General features: G+C 40.0%; 3 protein-coding genes across 3 annotated transcripts; 2 read left to right on the plus strand and 1 right to left on the minus strand.

Annotated features, from left to right (window-relative positions):
• Nucleotides 1–901: 901 nt before the first annotated feature.
• LOC148373324 (THAP domain-containing protein 1 B) lies at nt 902–8,649 on the minus strand. The gene is made up of 4 exons (XM_088347030.1): nt 8,009–8,649; nt 7,596–7,755; nt 2,949–3,124; nt 902–1,651 (listed from the first exon to the last, which is right to left on the minus strand). The coding sequence occupies exons 1-4, from the start codon at nt 8,156–8,158 to the stop codon at nt 1,268–1,270; spliced, it is 870 nt and encodes a 289-aa protein (XP_088203156.1). The 5' UTR covers nt 8,159–8,649; the 3' UTR covers nt 902–1,267.
• toe1 (target of EGR1, exonuclease) lies at nt 8,160–14,192 on the plus strand. Its single transcript, XM_088346915.1, has 8 exons — nt 8,160–8,983; nt 9,057–9,097; nt 9,208–9,304; nt 10,785–10,943; nt 11,049–11,162; nt 11,259–11,407; nt 11,532–11,694; nt 13,483–14,192. Exons 1-8 carry the CDS (start codon nt 8,870–8,872, stop codon nt 14,122–14,124), a joined length of 1,479 nt encoding a protein of 492 aa, XP_088203041.1. The 5' UTR covers nt 8,160–8,869; the 3' UTR covers nt 14,125–14,192.
• Nucleotides 14,193–17,185: 2,993 nt separating this feature from the next.
• Nucleotides 17,186–24,395, plus strand: tmem53 (transmembrane protein 53). Its single transcript, XM_088347163.1, has 3 exons — nt 17,186–17,432; nt 22,694–22,797; nt 22,876–24,395. The coding sequence occupies exons 1-3, from the start codon at nt 17,378–17,380 to the stop codon at nt 23,575–23,577; spliced, it is 861 nt and encodes a 286-aa protein (XP_088203289.1). The 5' UTR covers nt 17,186–17,377; the 3' UTR covers nt 23,578–24,395.
• Nucleotides 24,396–27,547: the final 3,152 nt, after the last annotated feature.

Here is a 27,547-nt window from a genome sequence, read left to right on the forward strand (position 1 = left end):
GATTATATGTAATGGATCGATTGTAAAGGAATGAGGCGGAATGAAAACTAAACAAAACAATTATAAATTCTATAAGCATTACATCTGTGATCAAATATGATGTAACTTAGCAACTGGCCAATCATTTTTTCTCAACATTTTTTGAGACAAGAGACAATTTTTTGTAAATAAAAAATCTCGAGGTGGATTATTAATAGGATATGTGCCTTCTGCCGATCCCAGTTAGCAGCAATATGGAATTGTGGATAATGGAATGCGGCCACACAAGTGCATTTCATTTTGGGTGCTAATAATGTAACAGAGAAAACAGACCCACAGGCCCAACTAAAATGCACTCTGTCAATCCCTGCTCACAGCAATGTGGGATCTGAGATAATGCACTACGGCAGCAAAAGTACAGCTCACCTTTAGGTGGAAGGAACGGCAAAAAGCTGCCGGTTTCGACATAAAATGGTCTCTTGCAGGAATATGGGAAAATGAATCAAATGATTTTTTTTTTATCGGCTGAAACCTACTGATATGAATGAATGTTTGTTTACTGGAAGAAAGATATCCAGTAGATAAAATTCTGGAATTATCCTGAAGCACATTTTACAAGTTCTCAAAGCACAGTATTTGGCTGGTTGATGTCAGGGCTAGATGTCCGTTTCGGCAATACATCTAATTATTTCATTCATACATAAATTTGAATGATACGCTTAAATGATAACATTTAACCAATCTTTATGATGGGTACAAGACCATCTTCGGACTATGACTGTCTCTAGGTTGAGGAAATCTCCATGTGACTCAAAACCAACAAAATCTGATCTTTGGAACAGGGCAAGAGGACAAAATCAATTGCTTTCAGCGATGGGTCAAAAAATAAAATGGGAGAAGAGACACACAACACTAAGGTGAATAAGCATGATTTTCACCTTTATACTTTGATGTTTTGAATTTATACAAAAAGCATGTTGTATATGAAAAAACAACAACTTCGTAAGCATTTAAATGTACATGTGCCATAACATTACCCATATATGTTGCAGACCATTGCACAATTTTGTCTGTTTATTTCTCCCTAATGTTGGGTTTCACTGTCCTCTAACAAAGATTCTGTATTCACTGGAGGTTCTTCAGGTTTCTCAACAAAATGTGACACAAAAAGACATGTGTTTGGTCTGCTAATGTTCACATGGCTTTTTCAAGTTTTTGTAATAAGAATGATAAGAAAATAAATAAAAACAAATTTCATAAACCTGTTGACAGCACACAATGTCATGGATCACGACAAAACTCCAAGAAGGTCTTCCTCATCGTTGTCAGCAACTTCCTCAGTTTGACTATCACAAGTGGCCATAAGTCCCAGGCTCAGTTCTGCCAGTTCCTCACAGCTCATGTCAGTGGTTACCATTATCTTGGTGTCTAGGCGGTTACAAAGAGTCCGGTAAGAGGGTAACGGATACCCCAGGTCTCTAAGGTACTCGTAACCTTTGGTGCCCACAGCACTTCGGATCTTTCTGGCCTTCAGGATAGTCTCCGGGGACCAGACGGCTCGCCGAGACCGCTTAGTGAGCGAGAGCGCACGGATCTGATCCTCATATAGAAAGTTCTGGAGTCCCTTCTCAATCCGATCAAGTCTGTACAAACGTTTCTTCATCTCCTCCGCCTTAAGGGCAAAAATAAATAGGTGACTAGAACGTGAGCATGTACAATCAGTATGGATAGTATTCAGACCCCTTGACATTTTTCACCCAAAAAGGTTCAGTTTACTTCTCACTAATGTACACTCAGCACCATATGATATTTGGTCTTTAACCCCTTGTCATTTAGGATATGATTCAACTAACCTGACTGTGAACATTACTACCAACAAGATAAATTATGATTTAATATCTGTGACAGGATGAAAACATGGTGTTTTTTTAAACATCAATGATTACATTAATTTTGTGTATAATGGGTATAAAAGGTTTTTGAGTGTCCCCCACCCTCCAAAAGACAGCAAAAAAAAAAAGTAAACCATCGTTTTTTTGTGGGTTTTGCACTTTCCACGATAGTCAAAACACCTTTATTTAATAATGTATTTATTACTCAAGTAGCAACCCATTTTAAAGGGGTCAAGTATTCATTCAACTGCTGTTTTATTGCACAACTGTATTAATCAAGGACAATATCCACTTAACATTATCTTTTGTCGCTATCACGTGGACACTATGGAAAACTGCATTTACATTTTGGTCCGCAAACCAAAGGCGCCACATTGGACCAAATAAAGTAAACAAAAAAAAGGAAAAATAAATTTGGTGTCGTAAAAATTAAAGGCTTTATATAAGCCTTAAAACAAAGAAAACACATACTATATTTATGTATTCATTATAAAACGGGAAGAATGTTTTTTTTTTGTCACACACAAACCATTATTTTTTTCATTATCAAACTTTTTTGTAAAAAAGGGCCACTAAGGAGCACCAGAGAACCATATTTGGCTCCCAAGCAACGTATCGAGAAGTTCAGGGTTGTTAGCTATAGGAAGCATCTTCCTCTGCCCATTTGCCTGGACCGCTGGTGCTTTGTTGGTCCAGAGCATATGTTGACATAATGGCTTTTAGAGAAACTTGAAAATGATTTGTGCGTACATAATTTAGGTTCCTCAAGCCGTTTCATGCTTGGTACACCTCAGACAGCAACGTCATAGACGTGCAGGCAAACAAGCAGAAAAGGGGCATGGAAATTGTTTAGCCAATCAGAATGCAGAACACAATGCCCGGTGGAAGTTTGCAAAATAGCTACAGCGCCATAAGTAAACCGCGACATAGCAAGGGGGTTCTGTAAAGGGGTTTTACAACTAAGGAAAACCTCTAATTAACTGGCAAAATGCTAGCTTCTTACTTTTCTCCTCAAAAGGGCATTTTTCTTGCCGATAGTGGATATGCTTGTTTAATACAAAATTAAATGATACTCACCTCCTTTTGTAGTTTAATGGTGTGCTGCATTTCTTTCTCCAGTTGTTTTTTGAGAAGGTAACATTGCGTGCAGGGCTGCTGGTCCATTGCCAATCTTTCATCATTGTCTTCTTCTAGACCAAACAGGGGAGTGCGTCTTGCATAGCCATGGTCACCAACATTGAGCTCCTTTTCCACTTCAAACAAAAATTTGTGATAAGCCTCCTTTACTCTGATGGCCAAATAGCGTACGTTTCTAAAAAGGATAAAAAAAAGCTAAATAATACAAAGCAATGTTTTCAAAACCTTTTGAACCTGAAAGCTACTTTTTAGTTACTGAGAACTGTGAAATACTACCATTTTTTCACAAATAATAACTTATTACTATGATGTTACTACCAGGTAGTCATTATAAAAAGTATGGTTAAAATAGACACAGTCAACCACTAACACATCTGCCTTGTATAAGGGCACTGAGTGATTTAAATACATCCATACACACTAATTTACTTTTATTGTCATTCTTTGTAACCATGCACACAGAACGAAATGTCGATACACCTAACCCATACAGTTAAACTGTAGCGAGCCGATGCAGCCGCAGCCAAACAGGGCGCAGCTATTTTAGTCATTAGGTGACCAAACCCCCCAATTCCAACCCTTAATGACGAGCGCCAAGCAGGGAGGCAATGAGTACCAATGTTGTAAGTCTTAAGTATGACTCGACCGAGGCTTGAACTAGGGACCTCCCAGTCTTGGAGCGGGCACCCTACCATCTAGGCTACCGAACTGGTGCTATATATATATATATCTCATCTCATTAGCTGCACCATTTATCCTCAGTATGGTCGTGGGGGTGCTGGAGCCTATCCCAGCAATCATCGGGCAGTGGGCAGGAGACACCCTGAACTGGTTGCCAGCCAATCGCAGGTCACACAGGGACAGACAACTCGCTCGCTCATTCACACCTAGGGACAATTTGGACCGGCCAATCCACCTGAAATGCATGTCTTTGGAATGTGGGAGGAAAACTGAGTGCCCGGAAGAAACCCACGCAAGCACGGGGAGAACATACAAACTCCGCACAGTAAGTCCGGTAGCTGGATTTGAACCCACACAGGAGGTTCCCAAGACCTCAGAACTGTGCCGCACACGCGCTAACCACTGCGCCGCCGTGCTGCCCTATATATATATATATATATATATATATATAGTATATATATATATAAATACTGGACTGTCTCAGAAAATTAGAATATTGTGATAAAGGTCTTTATTTTCTGTAATGCAATTAAAAAAACAAAAATGTCATACATTCTGGATTCATTACACATCAACTGAACTATTTCAAGCCTTTTATTATTTGAATATTGCTGAATTTGGCTTACAGCTTAAGAAAACTCAAAAATCCTATCTCAAAATATTAAAATATCATGAAAAAGTATACAAGTAGGCTATTCAACTAATCACCTGAATCATCTAATTAACTCGAAACACCTTGCGAGGGTTTCCTGAGCCTTAAAAACACTCAGCTTGGTTCAGTAAACTAAATCACAAGTATGGGGAAGACTGCTGATCTGTCTGCTGTCCAGAGGACCATTATTGATACCCTCCATCAGGAGGGTAAGACACAAAAAGAAATTTCTCAAAGAGCAGGCTGTTCACAGAGTGCAGTTTCAAAGCATATCCACAAAAAGTCTGTTGGAAGGGAAAAATGTGGCCGGAAACGCTGCACAACCAAGAGAGATGACCGCAGCCTTAAAAAAATTGTGAAGAAGAGCCGCTTCCAGAATTTGGGGGAGCTTCAAAGACAGTGGGCTGAAGCTGGAGTCCAGGTATCAAAAGCCACAGTTCACAGACATGTCCGGGAAATGGGCTACAATAGCCGTATTCCCATGGTCAAGCCACTTCTGAACTCAAGACAACGGAAGAAGCGTCTGACTTGGGCTATGGAGAAGAAGCACTGGACAGTTGCAGAGTGGTCTAAAGTCCTCTTTTCAGACGAAAGCAAGTTTTGCATTTCATTTGGAAGTCAAGGCGCCAGAGTCTGGAGAAAGGCTGGAGAGGAGCAAAATCCAAGTTGCTTGAAATCCAGTGTGAAGTTCCCACAGTCAGCAATGGTTTGGGGAGCCATGTCAGCTGCTGGTGTTGGTCCACTGTGTTTCATCAAGTCCAGAGTAAATGCAACTGTGTACCAAGAGATTTTAGAGCACTACATGCTTCCATCTGCTGAAAAGCTCTATGGAGATGAGGATTTCATTTTCCAGCATGATCTGGCACCTGCCCACAGTGCCAAAACCACCAGTAACTGGTGCACTGACCATGGCATCACTGTCCTTGATTGGCCTGCTAATTCCCCTGACCTGAACCCCATTGAGAATTTGTGGGGTATAGTTAAGAAGAAGATGAAAGACACCAGACCTACAAATGCAAATGAGCTGAAGGCCGCTATCGAAGCATCCCGGGCATCAATAACACCTCAGCAATGCCACAGGCTGATTGCCTCCATGCCACGCCGGATTGATGCAGTAATCCGTGCAAAAGGATTCCCAACCAAGTACTGAGTGCATCAATGGACATTTTCAAATGTTTGATTTAGTTTTGCTGTTATAAAATTATTTTTTTACTTGGTCTGAGGAAGTATTCTAATATTTTGAGATAGGATTTTTGAGTTTTTTTCAGCTGTAAGCCAAAATCAGCAATATTCAAATAAAAGGCTTGAAATAGTTCAGTTGATGTGTAATGAATCCAGAATGTATGACATTTTTGTTTTTTTAATTGCATTACAGAAAATAAAGAACTTTATCACAATATTCTAATTTTCTGAGACAGTCCAGTATATATACAAGTTGACTATAGAAAAATCTTTGGAATAATTGATGATGTATTCAAGGACATATGTCAATCATTTTTCAATCCAGTTGGCAAGCAAATCACAATAACGCATCACTGGTGAGCTTCTTTAAGACCTGGGGCGGCAGTAGCTCAGGAGGTAGAGCGATCGTTTTAGGATTAAGGGATTCAGTTCGAATCCCGGCTTGTCTGTGTTACATGCCGAAGTGTCCTTGGGTAAGACACTAAAACCCCAATACCCCCAATAAGCAGGTTAGCGCCTTACATGGCTGCACAGATCACGGCCGCTATTGGGAAATGTGAAGCACAATGTAAAGCGCTTTGGGAAGTCATTGACTTGAAAAGCGCTATATAAATGCAGATCATTTCATTTCATTTCACCTGGTACGTGGGCTACTCAGGTGTTCTTAGGGGGCCCGCAGGCACCAGGTTGGTGACACATGATATAAAGTGCATCAATTATTTGTTGCAAATAAGATGATTACCCAGAATTATTATCAACATTGGCTACACATCACTGAGGAGTACTATCAGAAAAACATGAGAGAATATGAGGCATATCTACAAGATATGCGCCTAAATTTTCCCTAATTCACTCCCTCGTGCTATTGCTCTGGGTATGTTTTTCTAGTCTGCTGTCGTTGATTTTCTTCCTTCCAACAAACGTATATTTTAACTAAAGTCAGAAAATGTCCAAAACAAGGAAAGCTTTTGACATGGACTTGATAAAATCTCTTTGTCTCAGGAGTTACACATCGTATTGTTGTAAGGGGATGTTCGCCTATATGGCAGGTTGGTCAGTGGAGGACCCAATCACCACAGCACTTCACTCCAAGACACCTGGAGCACCGAGGGAGCTACGTGCGGCTGCTCTTCTTGGACTTCAGCTCAGCCTTCAACAACATCATCCCAGAGATCCTAGTGCAAACTGGTGAATCTGGGCCTCTTCACATCCATCTGTCAGTGGATAAAGGACTTCCAAAAAAATCATCCACAATCTGTCAAGCTGGGAAAACACTGCTCCTCCACCATCACATCACGCTCAAGCACCAGTTCTCCACAAGGGTGTGTACGGAGTCCCCTTCTCATTATCCTCTATACATCCAACTGCACCCCGACCCTTCCCTAAGAAAGCCTCAAATACGCCGATGACACCACCATGGTCTGACTCATCTCAGGGGAAGATGAGTCCGACTAAATGAATGAGGTCTTCAGCGAACAACCTCCCACTGAACACTACACAAAAGAAGGAAATATTCATGAACTTCATGAAGGGTGCAGCAGAACCAGCCCAACTTCACATCAACAGGGACAGCATGAAAAGTAGTGATGGCAAAATGAAGCCTCATAACTCAGTGAAGCCCAGCAGGAAAATGTTTCACACACATAAAAGCTTGAAGGTCAATCATTTCCTTGATTACGCCATCATGTGGTCAGAATAATGTATAACATGCTTGGTGCATGCAATAGAACAATGCTGTGGAAATTATTCTCTGAATACAATATTTATATTATTTGAAGGGTGTTTTAGCATGAATTGTTCTCTGTTACTTTGTATACGTTTGTTTGTCTGTTATTTTAGATGTAAATACTTTTATATTTTTCTACTACATTTTGACCGTCACATCCTTTTTCATTCGTGTGTCCATTTTAGGGTATAGATTTGTTATACACGAAGATTCAAGAAAATATGCGCTTTTTAATTACAGGTCTGAGAGCAGACAAACACGTGTTAGAACTGTATAGTCCTCACACTATGTCAACATAAAAAATAAATACATTTTAAGGCTGTAAAATATAGAAAGCACAATTTACCTAGCTCAGGTTTCAAGGGCAGTATAATGAAAGGTGTGCTGACTGCAGGATAAGGAGGGTCTCCTGTGTTGAAGAGGGTTGGAATGGCGTTGGGCTTGAGTTTTTTCCCTCCAGCAGGGGACTTTGCAAACTCCTCAAACTGACTCAGCTCAAAATGGTCCTGCATTTTTGGAGAGGTTTGTGCAGAAATGTCCCCCCCAAATTAATGAAACACATTGATCCACACAGGCAAACACTTGGAATAAGTGTAGTTAGTTAACATGCAAGAAATTATTATTATTTTATTATTCTAACACGAAACATTGGAAATCTATCCACATAACGAATATTTTTTCTTGTTTGAACACAATCAATGCTACTCATCTGACATGGTTTATTTGTTACGATCAGAAATCGACAAATAGAGCACTCACTTGACACAATCTGGAGTGTGGAGTTGGTTCAAAGTCTCGTCGGCAATTTACAACCCATTTCTTCTTCCTGACGGGATCTTTGGGAAATCTATACAACTGTTTTCCTATGCTGGTCGAATTGGAACAGTTCGGAGCAGAGCATCCACCCATCGTGCACAAATTTAGAAATAAAAACACGGGCGTGTAAAATATTATTTATTTTTGCTGCCAGATAAACAGGAGCGCCGTGCAGGTGCAATCAAAGTTGAACGTTTTCATCGTAACGGAAATGTCATTCGTCAAATGTTATCCCGTGCACATCATAAATTAATTTACACCCGTAAAAAATAAAATAGGAGAATAAAACCGAACAAGTAAATGTTTCTGACTTTGTTTGAGCCAAAATGGCGATCGTCCCTTTTCTAGTTTAGCATGTGAAGTTACTTAGCGGTCCGTATTAAAAGCCTGACACGAATTATAAAATGTATATAAACCACACGTTAATTTAACCATAATGAAGTAGAATAATTGATGAAAATGATTGTGATATATCACATTATGTTTGTGGTATTTTTTTCTAAATCCTACACATCATTTTTGAAGTTCGCTGCCAGGAAAACAGGCGTCTTACCACTTCTATTTGCGCAAGAAACAAGAGGACCCCTCCGAGCACACCATAGACGTGTTTACATGCTGCTTTTATTTCAATCGTCTCTAATTAAGTAGTTCTTATACTTGCATGAACATTAATTGTCGCTAGATGAATGCATTGCAATGCATGTAACATTAAGAAGCAGTTAAGCACAAATTGAGTCGATATTTTGTGCCGGGCATATGTGCAGTTAACCTGTCAGTATAAGAAACTTTGATTCCAAACAATAAATGGAGTCTTCATTTGCTGTTCCTGTTGTTGATGTTCAGAATGGTAATTTCAAGGAACTTTGGCCTGCAATGGTGTTGGCAATTAAAACATCATCCTTTGTTGCACTTGATACGGTAAGATAATGATTACCATTGCCATTAAAAATAAAGGTTGACCAATTTTCAATGATATGCATGATCGATGTAGGAACTTAGTGGCCTTGGAAATAGAGCATCATTGCTTGCAGAGTAAGTATGCATCTTAAACTCTGCCACATACAATATTTTTATTTAAAATGGCATCAAAGCATGGTTTTCCAACATGTTTAATATACTGTTTTCTTAATGTCGTATTTTAGGTCAATAGAGGACAGGTATAAAGCGATTTGCCATGCAGCCAGGTCTCGCTCTATCCTCTCTTTGGGAATTGCCTGCTACAAGAAGCTGACAGACAAGGTGCATTGAATTTTTTTTTTTTTTTTTTTTGGGGGGTGGGGGTGTATCTTTAAATTTGGCACCGTGTGTATGGTCTATGTCAGGGGTTGCCCACTGGGGAAACCCACCAATAGATATAACCCGGAGACAAAGCTGAGAGAAGCACAAGAGAAAATTTAGCCACAAGCAATGATGTGCAATGTTATGTCCACTCAAAGCAAAGCATTCCCAAAGCTGCATTTGCTAACAACTATTTATCAACCAGAGAAAATTTGAGAATCCAAACAATTCCAATGTTATTTTACTTCAAACAGAAGCCACAGGCACGCTGTTTAAGGCTATACAATTGCACTCATCTGTATTGGGAAATACGCATTTGAAAAATTGCACTTGGGTGTCTTTGCTGACATTTTACATATTGGATATGAAATCTTACTACAGTTTTTCCAAATCCAGGTAAACATTTTCATTAGAAAGTATAACTAAAGGCAGAAAAATACATTGATCATTAAATCTTGCATTCAATATAATGTTAATATATATGTTAAAAACACCACTGAAAAAAAAAATTGTTATTCAGCAAACCCCTAATTGCACTTTGGAAGTTGGTGTAGTGCAGGAAACCCTGTCCTTCACATAACAGAGACTTGGTGACTTAAGCTGTAATTCTGAGACCTAATAAAGTAATCTTCAAACTGACTACACTGAGTCCCTTTGCTTCTTCAACACCATGAATGAAACATTTTGTAAGCAATGTTAGGTATTTTTAAAAATCTAACTTGACCAGAGAATGTGGACTTTCACCGGAGCTCTGGCCCTTCGGTAAAAACAAAATCTTTGTCATTGTTTGTAAAAAAAATATGAAGAGTATATTTGGAAAAAAAAAAGAGGTGTATTCAATTTCGACTCTCCCTGGGAGCACACAGAAAAACAAATAAGTCATACATCTATTAGTATTCAATCGTTTTTATTGATTACTCAAATGTCATGGTCATGACAGTTGGGTAATTAGGTTACAATTAGGATATTCACCCCACTTGTCACTCTTTAGACTATTAAGAGATGGCTGGATTTAAAAAGACACAACCTCGCAATACGGGAAGATGAACAAAGGCCCCTCTGGCTCTGCTAGAGGATGTGGTACTCAGGAGACTTTGGAGGGAGCAGGATTTTGGGCAGCAGCAAGACCTACTTTGAATATTTATCAAGGGAATTGTCCAGGCCCTTTATAGGCATATAAGAGCGGTTCCCTGACAAGCGGCCACTTCCAAATTGTTTATGATTTTTAAAGGAAACAGGCATAGGACGTGCTTGCGGATTAGGAAATAAATAAATCGGGAGGTTTTTGTTTCTGTGTTTCCTCTGTATGCCAATTTTTGTGAGCTTTCCTTTGCACAGTTTTATCAATGAGGCCCCTGGTCTAAGTCAAAATATTGGAAATATTGCCTCACATTGACTGTAGTAATGTTAAAACTGTCAAATAACCCCTCCTTTTACTCAGGCTCCAGACACATACCTGGTCCAGGTGTATAACCTGACATTACTGTGTTCAGAGGAGTACATCATTGAGCCCCAGTCAGTCCAGTTCCTTGTACAACACGGGTTTGATTTCAACAAGCAGTATGCAGAAGGGATCCCGTATCATAAGGGTAATAACAAGGTATTGATCTGATTTGAGCCTTTTTGGTCATCTTAACTTTTCTAACATTCAGTATCTTGCTTTAATCAAAATTCTTTAAACTTTGCTTTATTCCTGTTTTGCAAGGGAGGATCTGACAATCAAGGTGTTCATATCCGGGCTTTATTTACTGAGCTCCTACGTGCAAGAAAACCTGTGGTGCTTCACAACGGCCTAATTGATATTGCTTTTCTCTACCAGGTTTGTCGTGTACATTCATTTTCTATATATTTTGAAGTAAGCTTCAGAAAGCAGAACAGGAATTGACATTGACATTTTTTTTCAATATATTTTTAGAATTTCTATGCGCACATACCAGATCGTTTGGCCACTTTTACTGCAGACCTCTCTGAGATTTTTCCAGCAGGCATCTTTGACACTAAATACATCACGGAATTTGATCTTCGCTTCAGTGCCTCTTATCTGGAGTATGCCTATAAGAAATGGTGAGCATTTATTCTTTTACTCTGTTTGCATAACAATTAGTGGTTCTAAAAAGGTATGGGTGAAGGATAATACGGTTGTTCTTTTTAACTTTACTGCTTGCCTATCTTTGTTCTTTCTTCCCAGTAAGTTGGATAACAGTCGAAAAGCGTCCACTAGTGCGACAGTTCCTCAAGTTCATCTGGAGTTCTGTCAATATTCTGGTGCCATGTCCCGTTATGTGGACCGCCGAAGCTGTCCAGTCACAGCCGTTCCTTTGGTTCAGACGGAGATTTGCTTGTCCTTCTCGGTTAGTTTCACTTAAACACAATATTAAATTAATTACTTGCATTTCCTCACTCAAAATCTATTCCGAATACATATATTTTGTATATACACTGTATTTTCGGGCCTATAAGGCGCACCTCAAACCCCAAAATGTCAAAGGGCGCCGTAAAACCCACTGCGCCTTATATAGTCCACAAAATACGGTAAATCAGATTGTGCAATCAATATTCACTGATTGAGTTTTTACAGTAAACAACTGTATTTATGCAATTATTAATCAATCGAAGTTTTTGAGGTATGAGGGGGTGAGGGACAGATAGGGATGGGCGGATCCAACTGGATGTTTGATCTTACTGTACACACGGTCCAGTGTTTTTTCCCTAATTGCTCAGTCCACGTATTGAATGGATTTAGTAAGTACAGTCCATAAACATGCCCGATTGAAGTCGCTGGTGACGATAAAAGCTCGTTGGGGTGTGCAAGCTGCTGTTTATTGATAGCAGCGGGCAGGAGATTTAGCGCTATGCTAACGTTAGCATCCGGTGGAACGTCAGCATCTGGTGGAACGTAAACAGCAAGCACAATGACCACAGTTAGCTCTCTCGGTAGATAGAAGGGTCTACACGATACTGCTAGAAACTCTATATCGAGTGAGCAGTGTGTGTCAATGATTCGGCTGTTATTGTAGCGCATAGTCCTCAACCCCTGTTTTTACCGGAGTCTCTGTCTCGTTTGTGCTGAAACCTTGAGAAGGGACTGCACATGAGGTAATCCCCCTCCTAGGATGAACAGGCTGCAACGGCTATTGTACTAACAAATAATACACAGAACATGAAATATAGGTCATTCATAAGCTAGAGAATAGAAGTGTGTTTTAAACCAAGATGTAAACAGTTCCACTGAGGTTGCAGATTGAATCTCAGGGGGCAGAGCATTCCACAACACCGGGGCCCGAATGAAGAACGCTCTCCTGGCTGCGGTTCTCTTCTTGGCTCTTGGGATCACTTGTAGAAAATTTCATATGTGATCTGTATTGCTAGTGGTAAGGTTCCAGCTTTCTCAACGCCGCAACCCTGGTTTCATTCATGTTGCATGCAATGTTTTGTGATTTGGATTAGTTTCATTGGTCGACCGATCAATCATTGAGATAACATTTACTGTAAGTATATAAAATGCAAAACTGTTATATACTAAAAAATATGGTAGCTCTTAATGTAATTTTAATTCCATGCGCCTTACAGTCCTATGCGCCTTATGTATGATAAATCATCGACTAAAGACTATTTTTGGTGGGTGTGCCCTATAATCCAGTACAGTATTTATTTCAGTCAAGGGCAGGAGATATTTATTTTCCCCAAGAAGACAGGCGCATGCTACACCTAAGCAGGTCATTATAAAATGTGGACATTTATTATGGGCCATGCTAAAAAAAATAAGGTAGCATTTTCCAGTGGTAAATTGCAATGGAAAGAAATTCCTGCATGAAAATGTAAGTTACATATTACAGTCAACACTTATATGGGGAGATATTTGTCTTAAAAACAAATACGTTTCGCGATGTATTCAAGATCTAAAAATATGTCTTGATAAATCCATGTGCAATATTAAACGCCGTACATGTAAATCACAGCTATATTAGTTGCTCTGCAAAATACATGATTTTCACCTTGATTTTTTTTCTTTTAATGAGAAATAAGAAGTTTGGCTTTGAAAGTGCTTAAATTTGGCGGTGAAAAAGCGTAGGAACCCCGCTGTTTCCATATTATCAGCTATCCTGCCCTAAATATTTATCCTTTGATTTGTTTGGCAGGCGTTTGGTTGGTGCTCAAAAGGCACCACGTGTCCTTTGTCCCACGACACAGACCTTATCATTCTTCAAGATGACAAATCCAAGGATGACAAGAAGAAGAAGAGGAAGCGTCAAAAGAAGAAAAAGAAAGAAGGAGAAGTAGAGGAAGACTCCTCCAATTTGGAAGACGCCCCTCAGAACAAAATCCCCCATTTGGAATTGAAACCAGAAACCGACCAAGGAGGAGAGACTGCAGAGTATGAGGAAAGTTTGAATGTGATAGCTGGTGATTCAAGCACCCAAGCGAATGATGGCGAAAGCATGAAAATAGATAGTGCTGAGAACAAAGCATCTGAGGACCACCGGGAATCAACGAAAAACGGAACAAGCGCTGGAAAAGGTGAGAGCAAGGCGGACTCAGGCACCCATCGAGCTGGGTTTGATGCTTTCATGACAGGCTACATATTTGCTTACTCATGTACCCTGCTCAAAAAAGAAGGTGTGGATGAAAGTGGAGAGGAGCAGGCATGGCTTCCCAATTGCTTCAATAAAGTCTACCTCAGTGGCAAGACAACCCCGCTAAACATTGTCAAGAGCACCTTCTCTAAGTCATCCCAGGCCCATTTGCACAAGATGGAAATGGTTTGGGGGAAAAAGCAGTAGAAGATGAACCTTTGGAAATATCAAATCTCTTTGTTTTTTTATTAAAGTGAATTCTCATTGATCCATCATTTTCATGTGTAAATTATTTTATAGTCATTCATCTCACACAAGGCAAGTCCTGTTTAATTTGTATAGCCCTTAATCACAAGGAGTCTCAAAGGGCTGCACAGACCACAGATTATTGCGAAACACAGACTATTATTACACCATCCCCTGATCTAAAACCTACATGAGGGCAAGGAAAAACACAAAAACATCAACATAAGGAAAATGAAGAAACCTTGAGAAGAGCCGCACATGAGGTAATTCCCTTTCAAGGATGACCAGGCTGCAATGGATGTTTTAATAACAATGCACAGATATTGTCAACGTGAAATATAGGTCATTCACATGCTATAGAATAGAAGTGTGTTTTTAGCCTAGTTTTAAACTGTTCCACTGAAATTGTGGATCGGATCTCAGTGGGCAGAGCATTCCACTACATCGGGGCCCAAATGGAGAAAGCCCTCGAACCAGGGGTTTTCTTTTTGGCTCTTGGGATCACTCGGAGACCAGCATTTTCAGAGTGAAGGCCAGAACATCGAGGGGAAATTAATTTCGAAAGATATGAGGGAGCAAGTCCATGCATGATTTTGTTTAATACCAACAGAACCTTAAAATCACATCTTAAGCGAACAGAGCCAATACAGGTTCGCTAAAATCAGGGTACCGTGATCAAACTTTCATGTTTTAGTTAAAAGCCTCGCAGGCGTCAAATTTCCACAGTTTAGTGTGGCAGATTCCTCCTTTAGAAGATATAGTTGAGTGCCATCTGCGTAGCAATGGAAACTATACTTGCGAATAATATCACCTTATGGAAGCATATAAATGCTGAAAAGAAATACTAAACCCTGTGGAATACCACAGGTAACACTAAAGGGCTCCTATATAATTTCACCATATTTAACACTGCGTCCTATCTGAGAAGTAGGATTTGAACCATAAGAGGACGGTTCCTGAGAGACCAATCCATTTTTCCAACCGGTCTAGTAAGATATTATGGTCCACAGCAATGTTCCCTCTAATTTTCCACAGGTCTGAGCGTTCACACAAAGTCGGTGAGCAACGCTTGAAACAACAGTGAGCAACCATGATCCCAAGTGTGGCAAGATAATTAATTATCAAACATGTCCAAAACTTGACATCAAGTTACATTTTGCTGAGTTTCCGGCAATGCAAAATTATTTTTCTCTTTTGAATGAATTGACTCATGTACTATTGCAAAGGTTGTACGGCCTACAAACGTCGTTTGTTCTTACAATTCTTTCACAAAATATCCATTTCTTTTTATTTCCTGATATATTTTGTCACATACTATTAACATTTTTGGGGGCTTATTTAGTCGGTTGTAAGATACAGAACTGTACTTAATCACATTTATTAGTGGAAGTACAATGTTGGCAATGATTCACTTGATATAATAGGAAATTATTTGAATGCAACACAAACTTTCTCGGAAAGAAAACGTGTTTTTTTCTACTTTTTTGTTACTTTTTTCTTTTTGTTCTCTATTTACTTTTTTCCTACATTTCTTTCTTTTCTTTTTTTCTGGCGTTTTTTCTAAATTTCCCTTTTTTCTCTTCATTGAGTTTCTTTTTTTCTCAGCTTTACACTACTTTTTCATTTTGGTATTCTTTTCTTTTTTGTTCTATTCCCCCTCTTCCTTTAAGTCATGTTGTGCATAATTTTACATAATATTTGGTCATGTTGGGATTAAAGAAGCAAAAACAACCTGAAGAGCCGTTTAGGACCCGAAAGAGCCGGTTCTTTTTAGTGAGCCGAGCCGAAGAAGCCGGTTTTCTATTAACTTTACTCAACTTCGTTCCACTTCGACTCGACTTAAAAATACCGCATTTAGGGCACAACGTCTGGGGAACCCGTGTATTTTTACCTTCATGCACTGTAACTTTGACTTAAGTCACTTCTTAATTAGTAATTTTGAGCCCTCATTTTTGTTCGCTGGCTAGATTTTCTTGTGCGCTGAGAATGTGCGAGCAGTGCGTTTAGAGGGAACACTGGTCCACAGTGTCCAAAGCAGCATTAAGGTCCAGCAGGAGAAAGAATGGTGAAGCCCCGGAGTCCATTTCCAGTAGAAGATCATTGGTTACCTTAATCAGGGCTGTCTCAGTAGAGTGATTAGCCCTGAATCCTGATTGCGTGGATTCAAAAAGATAATTCCCAGATATAAAATCATTCAGCTGCTGTGCCAAAACTCTTTCAAGTACTTTAGAAAGAAACGGTAGGTTCGACACAGGCCTGTAATAACTCAAGCTTTCTGGATCAAGGTTTGGTCGTTTAGGTGTAGGTTTAATTACAGCGGACTTAAAAGCCGCTGGAACAACACCTGGGGAGAGTGGTCTGAAGCGGTGAGAGTTTGAATTTTTTGATTTTACTCCAGTGTTGAATACACTACATTAATTAACTGTTTACTTTTGTTGTGTGAAAATACTTGAAGTGCAGTAGCATATGTCTAATTGAGCAATTGTCTGCCTCGGGATTGTGACTTAATATATAGAGTGAAACTCAATTTATATTGTTTTACGATTGACGGTTGTTGTGAAAAAATTACTTGAATTACAGTGGGCTATGTCTACTCTACCAGATACCTCAGGTTGTGTGAGTTGGATTTAATTTATTAACATCACTTTTTATCATTTACTGCTGATTGTTATTTTTATTATATTGTGTACTGTTTACCTTTTTGCACTTGAAGCGTGGGAGAAATCTGTTGCTGTTGAGGTGCAATATATAATACAAGGTCCTGTAACCCAACTACCTGTCTGTTCTCCATTTCACTCTCTCAAATAATGCTAAAACAAATCGAATTATTTGACATACATTTTTTATAGTAACAGAAATTGTTACTTTCCTTTGTGACTAGTTACTTTTTGGAATAAATAATGAGTAACTATGAATAATTACGTTTTACTTTTTTTAGAGTAAAGTGCCCAACATTGGTTATGAAAAGTTTCACAAATCCTTCTAGCAATACTTCATCCTGTACAGGGGGGGAAGTATTACCTTGTCGCGGTTCAGATTCGTGGCTCAAAAGAAGAAGCAACTTCCGGGTGAGACAGTTGTTCACGGTCAATACCCCGTGTCAAGGTGCAGAAATTCTGTAATTTATATACAAGATTATGATCATTGAAGACACTTTATTTCGTAGCAAATATCTCAGTTACGGAATTCCAACGTTTTTTTCCTTTGAACTACAATGGAAAATGATGAAATCGACTACAACATTGTGTTTCCAGACGAAGCGACTACCGGTGAGCATCGCTCATTCTACCCTATTGTATTATACTGTACCGTACTCAATGGCACTGTACTCCATCGTACTTGTGTTGGTCTAGTTAACGGGTGTCCAAGTCAAACTGATGGGAAAGCTAAATAAAAATATTTGCTAAAAGCCGAGGGCCTGACTAAATTTTGAAACATTTTAAAGTGACGCATATACTCCAGTGAACCTATTAGACCATACATCACTGAAAAGCCTGAAAATATAAATAAAGCAATATTTAAATATGCCTTTTCAGTAATATTTTCTTTTCAAAAGGTACAAAACAAATTTCTTTGGTATCAAAATCCCTATTGTGTTACCATAAAATGAAATAACCCATATTATTCTGGCGCCATCAGTAGCCTATCATTTCATTAGTTTATTTTATTTATTTCAGGCTCATGGAAATACTGTATACCATACTGTTGTGTTTGTAGTAGAGTTGTAGTAGGATTCAAGACAGGCACGGACGGTACAGTCATAGAGTGTTTACTTAACTTCTTCCTCGGTAGTACTCAAGCACAAGTACAAGGCTGCACATTAGTATACAGCGACACCGCAGGAAGGGGAGTAGATTACACGACACCACATATTCCCTTTTTGTTAGAATAGGACACAAACAGTAGCATTAATCTGAAATACGCAATAACTCTTCGGTAAGTATGAGCTTATAGAAAACATACATTTCAATATTCATTACCAGATTAGAGGTAAATATTTATCAAAGGTAAGCATTATTGTAAGGAACGATACTGTCAATATCTGTAAGCAAAAGTGTGTAAACCTTGTAAACGTAAGCAGACTGTATGAGGATCACATCATAAACAAACATGACATTTTTTTAAACAATGAACATTCATCATGTCTTTTTTTTTTGAACATCACCACATCTTTTCTGTATTTTTTTTTTTAAGTCACGTAATCTAGAAGCCATGCAGGAGCATGTCGTATTCTAGGTGCACTCGGAGAGGGATGTGGTGAGGGCACAGTTTCAGGTTCAGGTGGCTCAGCACCTTGGTTGCTTGGCAGGAGGCAAGCATCAGCATCAGCAGGCTGTGGCGGGAGGCAAGCATCATCATCAGCAGGCTGTGACGCTGAAGCAGCAGCACAGGTGGAAGAATGGGCAAGGTGGAAAGCATTCCACACCTTTTCATCAGACAGCAGATAAGTGGCTGGACCCTTTTGGGCTACCACTGTCAGTGGCTTGGTGAACTTTGAGTGTCCTTTGGCAATGATTCCAGGTTTGCGGATGCGAACCGCAGAGTCAATCTGGAAGCTGGGTGTTTTTGCACCGCGATGTTTGTCGGTGTATTGTTTTGACTTCCGTTGTTTGTTTTGTATGTTTTGTAGCATGTTGCCTTTGTCAGCAGTGGGGCGCATGGAGTGAAGACCTGTGATGTGAAGCTTTGTATTCAGTGGTCTACCATGCAACAGTTCAGCGGGGGATACTGAAGTCTCACGGCATGTGGTGTGGCTCTGTAAGTGTGTAAAAACTCAGTGAAGAAGGCTTTCAGTGGTTTACCTTCGATGTTGGCTGTTTGTAGACAGTCCTTGAAGACTCTGTTGAAACGCTCAATTTTACCGTTGGCCTGTGGGTAGTACACAGAGCTGCGACGGTGTGTGATGTTCCTGTCACTAAGGAATGCTTCAAACTCGGTCGACACGAACTGAGGGGCCATTGTCAGTAACAATTTCCTGTGGATTACCTTCTCTGCTAAACACAATGGAAAGAAAAGTCATAACAGAGGCAGAAGTAACATTTGAGCAGAAGGCAATCTCAGGCCATCGGCTGTAATAGTCAATGAGGGTGATGGCGAAGCGGCAATCAGCAGGCGCAGCCTTTTCCCAGGCAGCAGTTGGGGTAGGCACAGGCTGTAACGGGGCAGTATGTGTGGTTGCGGTTTTGTCATGCTGCAAGCAGGTGGTGCATGATTTGATGGCGAGCTCAACGTGAGAATCCATTCCAGGCCACCAGTACAAGTCTCTCAGTCTTTGTTTTGTGCGGACGATCCCTTGGTGTGTAGCATGAGCAAGTTGGATCATTTTTCCCTGTAGCTGTTGTGGTATCACAACACGATGAGTGCCACGCACAATGACACTGTTCTGCACGGCAAGCTCATTTTGCACACGGAAGTATGGCACGATGAGGGGGTCAAGGCCTTTTGCAGTACGAGGCCATCCCTTCTCCATGTTGTGTCACACCTTCTGTAGCACCAGACAATTCCTCACACGCACTGGAGAGCTCATCAGCAGTGACTGCAGCAAAATCAGAAGACACAGCAGCCACCAACTCCATCTCCTCGTGGTCGTCTGTGATGGGGAGAGGCAAACGTGACAAGCAATCAGCAGTAACATTCTCATGTCCCGGTTTTGTATTCGTTTCCAGTTTTGTCAGCTCCTCCGACACCTTGTCACGCACGGCATATGGGAGTCTGCGTAGCTTTTGCTGGACTGGAGGGACGTCAGCACGCACTTTAACTTTGTGTATAAAAAAGCATTTGTAGTGTTGACATTATGACTCCTCTCCGATGCGGCAGGTGTTGCAATCTGCCCATCTTGTATGTGCAGGCGAAGTGCAGTGAACAGGTCCATTCCCAGTAATGGAGTACCGTCAGGAACTATGTAGAAGTCAGTATGTGCATTCTGGTTGCAGTATGTAGCAGTAAGTTGAAGACAGCCCAACACTGGAATTGGCTTCTTCATGTAGGTCACCAGGCGTACAGTAGGCTTTGAGAGAGGCACGTGCATGAATGAATGTCTGTAAATTCTCTCTGGTAGAATTGAGACTGCTGAACCAGTGTCCACAAGCAGGTCAGTAGTAATTGACTGTTCATCATTCGCATGGAGAGCAACTGTACACGTAAGGCGCTTTGGGACTGCAGCTGTAGGGGCTACATGACCCACAGTAAGGTCTGGGACAGTAACTTCTCTCACTGATCGAGTAGGAATTGCGCTGCGGCACACTTTACCAAAATGTCCCATTTTCCCACATTGGTTGCATTTTGCATTTTTAGCAGGGCATTTGGGGTCATTTGCTAGATGAGAGTTGGAGCCACAATGGTATCAGGTTTTGTGTTGATTCCTTTTATCTCTCGAGCGCTGTGTATGCGTACTGCTCCGATTCCTTTTATCTCTTTGTTGCACGAGCTTCACAGGGACGTCGGGCACGTGCACAGGAGCAATAGCCTTAGCTTCTGTCATAGCGGATTCTATCTGTGTAGCAATAGTGATCGCTTTGTCAAGTTCTAAGTCTGTTTCCAACAGCAAGCGTTCTCTGATCCTCGAAGAGGACATCTTCTCAATGAATTGATCCCTAATCATATCATCAGCAAACGTGCTAAAGTCACAGTTAGTAATTAATTCCCTCAATGCGGCAATGAACTGAGCAGTGGTCTCGCCCGGTCTCTGAGCACGCTGACGGAACTTGCTACGCTCAGCCACGACATCCATCTTCGGTACAAAGAAAGTTTTTAGCGCATCACAGGCGGATTTGTAAGAAGTGCCAGTGTCGGGAAGGGAAAGAAAAATTCTCTAGTAGTAGTGCGCGTTTTCCTTTGTCCGGCATGTCATTTGCAGTCAATGCTAGCAGGTAATTTTCGAACATCTGAATCCACGTGGTGTACAACATCGTAGGCTCACACGGGGTTTCAAGCAAAGCAGGGGGTTGTGAGATTCCCATCCAAGTCATCCTCGTCGCCAATATGTTGTGTATGTAGTAGAGTTGTAGTAGGATTCAAGACAGGCACGGACGGTACATTCATAGAGTGTTTACTTAACTTCTTCCTCGGTAGTTCTCAAGCACAAGTACAAGGCTGCACATTAGTATACAGCGACACCGCAGGAAGGGGAGTGTTTTACACGACACCACCACACATACATCATGACAGAATGCCTGAAAAGGAGTGGGACGAATAAAACTTAAACAGAAGAGGGCGGAAATCGATTCAAATAGTAAAGTAAAAAAGCATTTTTATACCATTCCTAAACTGCAATAAATTAAAATGTAAGGATATGTAACTTACCAAAGAAAACAACAAGACAATGGTCACTGATGTGCGATTTGATTATGTCTCAAGATCATTTCAGTAGATGAATGAAACCTTCTTAAGGGCCGGATATGGCCCGTGGTTCTTGATTTTGACATTATTATCTAGTTTATGCGCTACCTGAAACGATGCTAATGTCAATCCCCTATTTTTGTGCTTCGATCAGACATGAAAATCTCTCCTTTCAGTTCAATTTGCCATTTTGAAGTCAAAATGGCTGACATGCAAATAATGCAGATCCGAAGAAAAATTATATTGTTTTTTTTGGGGAGGTGCGTGGGGCTGTGCTTAATCTTGAGTTATCATAGTGGAGAAGGAGCTAGTTCATATTGCAGCAAAGACATTACCGGACATACAGTATGCCTCTATGTGGAAGGGGCGGTCCCCATATGCCAGAACAGCCACCCAATGTGCTGGATGGCGGTCTCCATTTTTACAGAAAATGCGTATCTGCAGCCACGACATATGTCTTTGTGCAATATACGCTAGCTCTTACTGGGAGAGTGTTAGATATATGGACATTTGCCTGATTATTCCGTCAAGTGACATGACACCAGGACCTAGGGCTGTACAATTTTGGAAAAATTTTAATGTGTTTTTCAATGTTAAAGGACAAAGCTAGTTTTGTTTTTGTTAGTACATAATCTTAGTGACATGCTTTAACCTTAACAAAACAGCGCCCTCTTCTGGGGAACTTTGGTAGGGTTGCTGTCAGCTGACCATTATTTACGTTTTGAATCCTCAGTCAATGCAAGTGTACATACATACAAGAGCAATAAATGGCACTTCAAGCTTAAAAAAATATTGGTCTAGTACCACACAATTTACAAAATGAATAAACAATTTATTTTAGGATTCCGCCATAACAACTCAATGAGGCTCACACATTAGGCGTATGTGTAGTGTGCTGCTTGCAAACTTTGCTTCGCCTTTATTGTCCAGTGCTGTTAAAACTCTCCTCTGGTTGGCCGGGGCCGTAAGAACTAGAATTGTGACAATTCTTGTTGGCCACGCATGAAATTACTCAAAAATCAAAGGGGAAAAAACATAAACATGGATTTATAAATACTTGAAAAAAACAAAACAAACAAAGTGCCCTGCGATTACACAATTGCACTACGTCACATTTCAACATAATTTTTCTTAGATGTCAGTTAATAGTGCAACCGTACAATGATCTGCTTATACCTTTCTCCTTTTCTAGAGACTCACTGGCAGGGAACAAAAGAGCCTGTTGTGATATTGTTGGGATGGGCAGGCTGTAAGGACAAACACCTCACTAAGTACAGCTCCATCTACAATGAGCAGGTTAATATACATGGAGTCTTTTGTTTTGTTTTCAAGCAAACATCAATCTTAACCTTCTCTGATCTTCTTCCCATATAGGGGTGTGTCACTATTCACTACACGGCTCCTCTCAAGGCAGTGTTTATCTCTGAGTCCTTTGGATATAAGGAACTGAGACGTACAGCATTCAAGTTGTTGGAGATCCTCTATGACTATGAGGTGGAGCAATGCCCTATTTTCTTTCATATTTTCAGTAATGGTGGCTTTATGTTGTATAGGTATATTGTTGAGCTTTTACACAAAGACAAACTATTTAGTTCTTTGTGTGTAATCGGGGCTGTGGTGGACAGCGCTCCAGGCAGTGGGAATGTCCTTGGGGCTGTGCGAGCTCTCGCGGCCACTCTGGGGCCTAAAATAAGTCCGGTTTTGAAGTACGTACTGCTAGCACTTTTTGCGGTGACTGTTTTCCTTTTGCGAATTGTGCTGTACCCCTTGACCAAGTATGTGCACAAGAACCACTATGACGCAGTGCGCGAGAAGCCGCCCGCCTGGCCTCATTTTTTCCTCTACTCCCGAGCCGATCAGGTTATAAGGCCGAGTGATGTCAGGCTCTTTGGAGAAGCCCTCAAACTTAAAGGTGTTCCAGTGGACACATTTGATTTTTCCTCCAGCGCCCATGTCAGTCATTACCGGGAATATCCGGAGCAGTATACATGCAAGTGCCGCAATTTCCTGATGGTTTGTATGAAGGACACAGATGGGGAACATGTAAGAAAGAGACACCGAATTCAAGATGAGTGAACCGTGTCCCTAGCATTGAGATTATTGCAAAAGTACCCAGATTTCGGACACAACATTGTTTTTTTTCTTTTCGTTTTTGGGACTTGTACTAGGATTGAATTTGACAGAATTGAGGTTTTTCCTTAAACTTGAATGTTCTATTATTTGCTGGGTAAGGTGCACAAAACAGGCAGTTGACTGACTCACACTGGATCAAAGATTAATATAAAAAACATTAAATGTGTTACATATGTAATGCCTTGTAGGGTAGTAGTTGTAGTGCTAAAACCTAATTCTAACGGATTTTAGATCACACGCATTTGGAGATGTAATGGTAATTTTTTATTAGAATTTTCCCCATAACATTTTTAAAACGTGTTGTACAGTCAATTATGGAGTAATGGAAGGAACATGGACCTAGAAACTCGTGTTATATAGCAAACGACTTTCATTTTTATTTTATTCCCAGAAGCTGTTTAGGCTATATTGTAAGACTTTTTTCCACAGAATTTCTTTGAGCAAAGATCAATCATACGAAACCCTTTGCATTTCTTATTTCACCTGTCATTTCCAACCGACATTCATTTTATTAAAGGGAAATGAAGTCATGTGGTGCCACACCTGTCAAAATTCAAAGTTATATTTGAGCTGGGTCCTGTTCATCACGTTCAAATTCCATCTTGATTTTTCGTGCAACACATTTGAACTTGTTTTGTTGGATGGATAAAAAGGTTTAACTTGACTGAAGACCTTTCAACCTACTGTACATGTCCTCTGCAAATGTTTTTAACTGATGTGCCTTTTGTGAATCAGAGTGCTAATAAAACATCTCAACAATGCTTGATTGTACAGTTGTTTCTACCCCAAAACTGTCGTCCATGGCAGAATGTAATTCATTAGTGTGGTGTACCCTAAGGATATTTAAGGTGCCTGCAGACCTGTTCTGAAAATAGCTCACCGGTGCTGGGTCATTGTGATTTTCTAGTATTTTTTTAAATTTATTGGCTGACTCAGTATTTAACACTATGTTAAATAATTCACCTAAAAATAACATAATAACAACATAGTAATAACATGATAAGCTGTGATTTTAGAAATTAAAATAGATTTCAGTTCATGGGACTTAATGGGCAAAAAAATAATCCAGTCAATTATTGAATTATTTTAAGCAAGTAATTAAAAGAGGAGAATCAGAATCTATTGTGTATTAAACAAATGTATTAATTCATATTTGTATTCATTTATTTTTTCCAGGAAATGCAACAAACTAAATTCCATTGAATGGACTTCTTAAGCGAATTAGCAAAAATTGTGCATTTTTTAGCCAGCTATTTGACTAACAACTTAGCTTTTTTGCTAGTAATCAAGGTAAATTTTGACCTCTTTTCTAGCTAGCTTTTTAAGCTTTCTATCTGGCTAGATGACTTTTTACTCTTTTCTCAAGCTATTTTGCTCACTTTTAGTTGTTTTATTTGTTTACCTTTCTAGCTAACTACTTTTTAAGCTATTTAGCAAGCCTTGCATGCACATTGGTTGGTTTCCCGTGATTACTGGCACTGAATTTGAACTTTAAGGCAGAATCGGCGGCTAAAAACATTTTTTTCTTCTGTCAGAACGATCTCGTCTTGCCCATTACTCTCTAACTTGGGTTGTTTCGGTCACTGATAGCAGACAACAATGTCATCGTGTTGTGAGTGAATATGTGCCATGTTGTATTTGTAAGGATTTTGGTCCCTTAAGAGAAATTGTAATCATTAATAAGGGGAGCAATTTCCTGTGGTTGCCAGGTATGTTACAAGCTAAGAGACAGGGCCACCACTACCCTAAAAAAGCGCACAAGACTATGAAAAAAATATATATCTGGCTTATGTACTGGACTGTCTCAGAAAATTAGAATATTGTGATAAAGTTCTTTATTTTCTGTAATGCAATTAAAAAAACAAAAATGTCATACATTCTGGATTCATTACACATCAACTGAACTATTTCAAGCCTTTTATTATTTGAATATTGCTGAATTTGGCTTACAGCTTAAGAAAACTCAAAAATCCTATCTCAAAATATTAGAATATCATGAAAAAGTATACAAGTAGGCTATTCAACTAATCACCTGAATCATCTAATTAACTCGAAACACCTTGCGAGGGTTTCCTGAGCCTTAAAAACACTCAGCTTGGTTCAGTAAACTAAATCACAAGTATGGGGAAGACTGCTGATCCAGAGGACCATCATTGATACCCTCCATCAGGAGGGTAAGACACAAAAATAAATTTCTCAAAGAGCAGGCTGTTCACAGAGTGCAGTTTCAAAGCATATCCACAAAAAGTCTGTTGGAAGGGAAAAATGTGGCCGGAAACGCTGCACAACCAAGAGAGATGACCGCAGCCATAACAAAATTGTGAAGAAGAGCCCCTTCCAGAATTTGGGGGAGCTTCAAAGACAGTGGGCTGAAGCTGGAGTCCAGGTATCAAAAGCCACAGTTCACAGACGTGTCCGGGAAATGGGCTACAATAGCCGTATTCCCATGGTCAAGCCACTTCTGAACTCAAGACAACGGAAGAAGCGTCTGACTTGGGCTATGGAGAAGAAGCACTGGACAGTTGCAGAGTGGTCCAAAGTCCTCTTTTCAGACGAAAGCAAGTTTTGCATTTCATTTGGAAGTCAAGGTGCCAGAGTCTGGAGAAAGGCTGGAGAGGAGCAAAATCCAAGTTGCTTGAAATCCAGTGTGAAGTTCCCACAGTCGGCAATGGTTTGGGGAGCCATGTCAGCTGCTGGTGTTGGTCCACTGTGTTTCATCAAGTCCAGAGTAAATGCAACTGTGTACTAAGAGATTTTAGATTACTACATGCTTCCATCTGCTGAAAAGCTCTATGGAGATGAGGATTTCATTTTCCAGCATGATCTGGCACCTGCCCACAGTGCCAAAACCACCAGTAACTGGTGCACTGACCATGGCATCACTGTCCTTGATTGGCCTGCTAATTCCCCTGACCTGAACCCCATCGAGAATTTGTGGGGTATAGTTAAGAAGAAGATGAAAGACACCAGACCTACAAATGCAAATGAGCTGAAGGCCGCTATCGAAGCATCCTGGGCATCAATAACACCTCAGCAATGCCACGGGCTGATTGCCTCTATGCCACGCCGGATTGATGCAGTAATCCGTGCAAAAGGATTCCCAACCAAGTACTGAGTGCATCAATGGACATTTTCAAATGTTTGATTTAGTTTTGCTGTTATAAATTTATTTTTTTACTTGGTCTGAGGAAGTATTCTAATATTTTGAGATAGGATTTTTGAGTTTTTTTCAGCTGTAAGCCAAAATCAGCAATATTCAAATAATAAAAGGCTTGAAATAGTTCAGTTGATGTGTAATGAATCCAGAATGTATGACATTTTTGTTTTTTTAATTGCATTACAGAAAATAAAGAACTTTATCACAATATTCTAATTTTCTGAGACAGTCCAGTATAGACCTTTTAGTATAGACCTGTGTCACGCGTGGCTTCATAGTCTAAGCTGGAGGCAAAACAAGGATCCGCGCTGGGTAACAAACTGAAGAAAACAAGCTTTCGTTTCTGCCATATCGAGGTTAAAATGTCATTTTGTATGTGCCAGAATCTGAGAAAAAAACATTGATCGTAGATTGAAGTTTTACAGGATCCCAGCGAACACTCCTGATCCAAGAAAAAAAGCATTGTGCATTAAAGCGAAAAGATTGGACCGAGGCACTCTTAAAAATGCTCGGGTTTGCAGCACACACTTCATATCAGGTAAGATAAACGTTTGTGATTGTTGCTATCAAGTCTATATTCCTTATTATTAAAAGTTAAACGTATTTTGTTATTTTATTAGCTTGAGCTAACTGTTGGGGTGTAGCCTGTATGTCACCAAGAGATACTTCTCCTAAAAAAAGTAAATCAATAAATACATAAACAATTCAGTTTATCTAATAAATTAACTGGATTGTATACCAAACGATAATTTGCAA

Source organism: Urocampus carinirostris, chromosome 1 (assembly GCF_059441175.1).
Source record: "Urocampus carinirostris isolate Australia breed hairy pipefish chromosome 1, RoL_Ucar_1.0, whole genome shotgun sequence".
Lineage (NCBI taxonomy): Eukaryota > Metazoa > Chordata > Actinopteri > Syngnathiformes > Syngnathidae > Urocampus > Urocampus carinirostris.

Coding starts and splice junctions, on each gene's coding strand:
- LOC148373324 (XM_088347030.1), bottom strand. CDS start 8,158: ATGGGTGGATGCTCTGCTCCGAACTGTTCCAATTCGACCAGCATAGGA. Junction 7,756..8,008: donor CACACTCCAGATTGTGTCAA/GTGAGTGCTCTA, acceptor CCAAAAATGCAG/GACCATTTTGAGCTGAGTCA. Junction 1,652..2,948: donor CCATTAAACTACAAAAGGAG/GTGAGTATCATT, acceptor TTTGCCCTTAAG/GCGGAGGAGATGAAGAAACG.
- toe1 (XM_088346915.1), top strand. CDS start 8,870: ATGGAGTCTTCATTTGCTGTTCCTGTTGTTGATGTTCAGAATGGTAAT. Junction 9,305..10,784: donor ACAAGAAGCTGACAGACAAG/GTGCATTGAATT, acceptor CCTTTTACTCAG/GCTCCAGACACATACCTGGT. Junction 11,408..11,531: donor GAGTATGCCTATAAGAAATG/GTGAGCATTTAT, acceptor CTTTCTTCCCAG/TAAGTTGGATAACAGTCGAA.
- tmem53 (XM_088347163.1), top strand. CDS start 17,378: ATGGAAAATGATGAAATCGACTACAACATTGTGTTTCCAGACGAAGCG. Junction 17,433..22,693: donor TCCAGACGAAGCGACTACCG/GTGAGCATCGCT, acceptor CTCCTTTTCTAG/AGACTCACTGGCAGGGAACA. Junction 22,798..22,875: donor GCTCCATCTACAATGAGCAG/GTTAATATACAT, acceptor CTTCCCATATAG/GGGTGTGTCACTATTCACTA.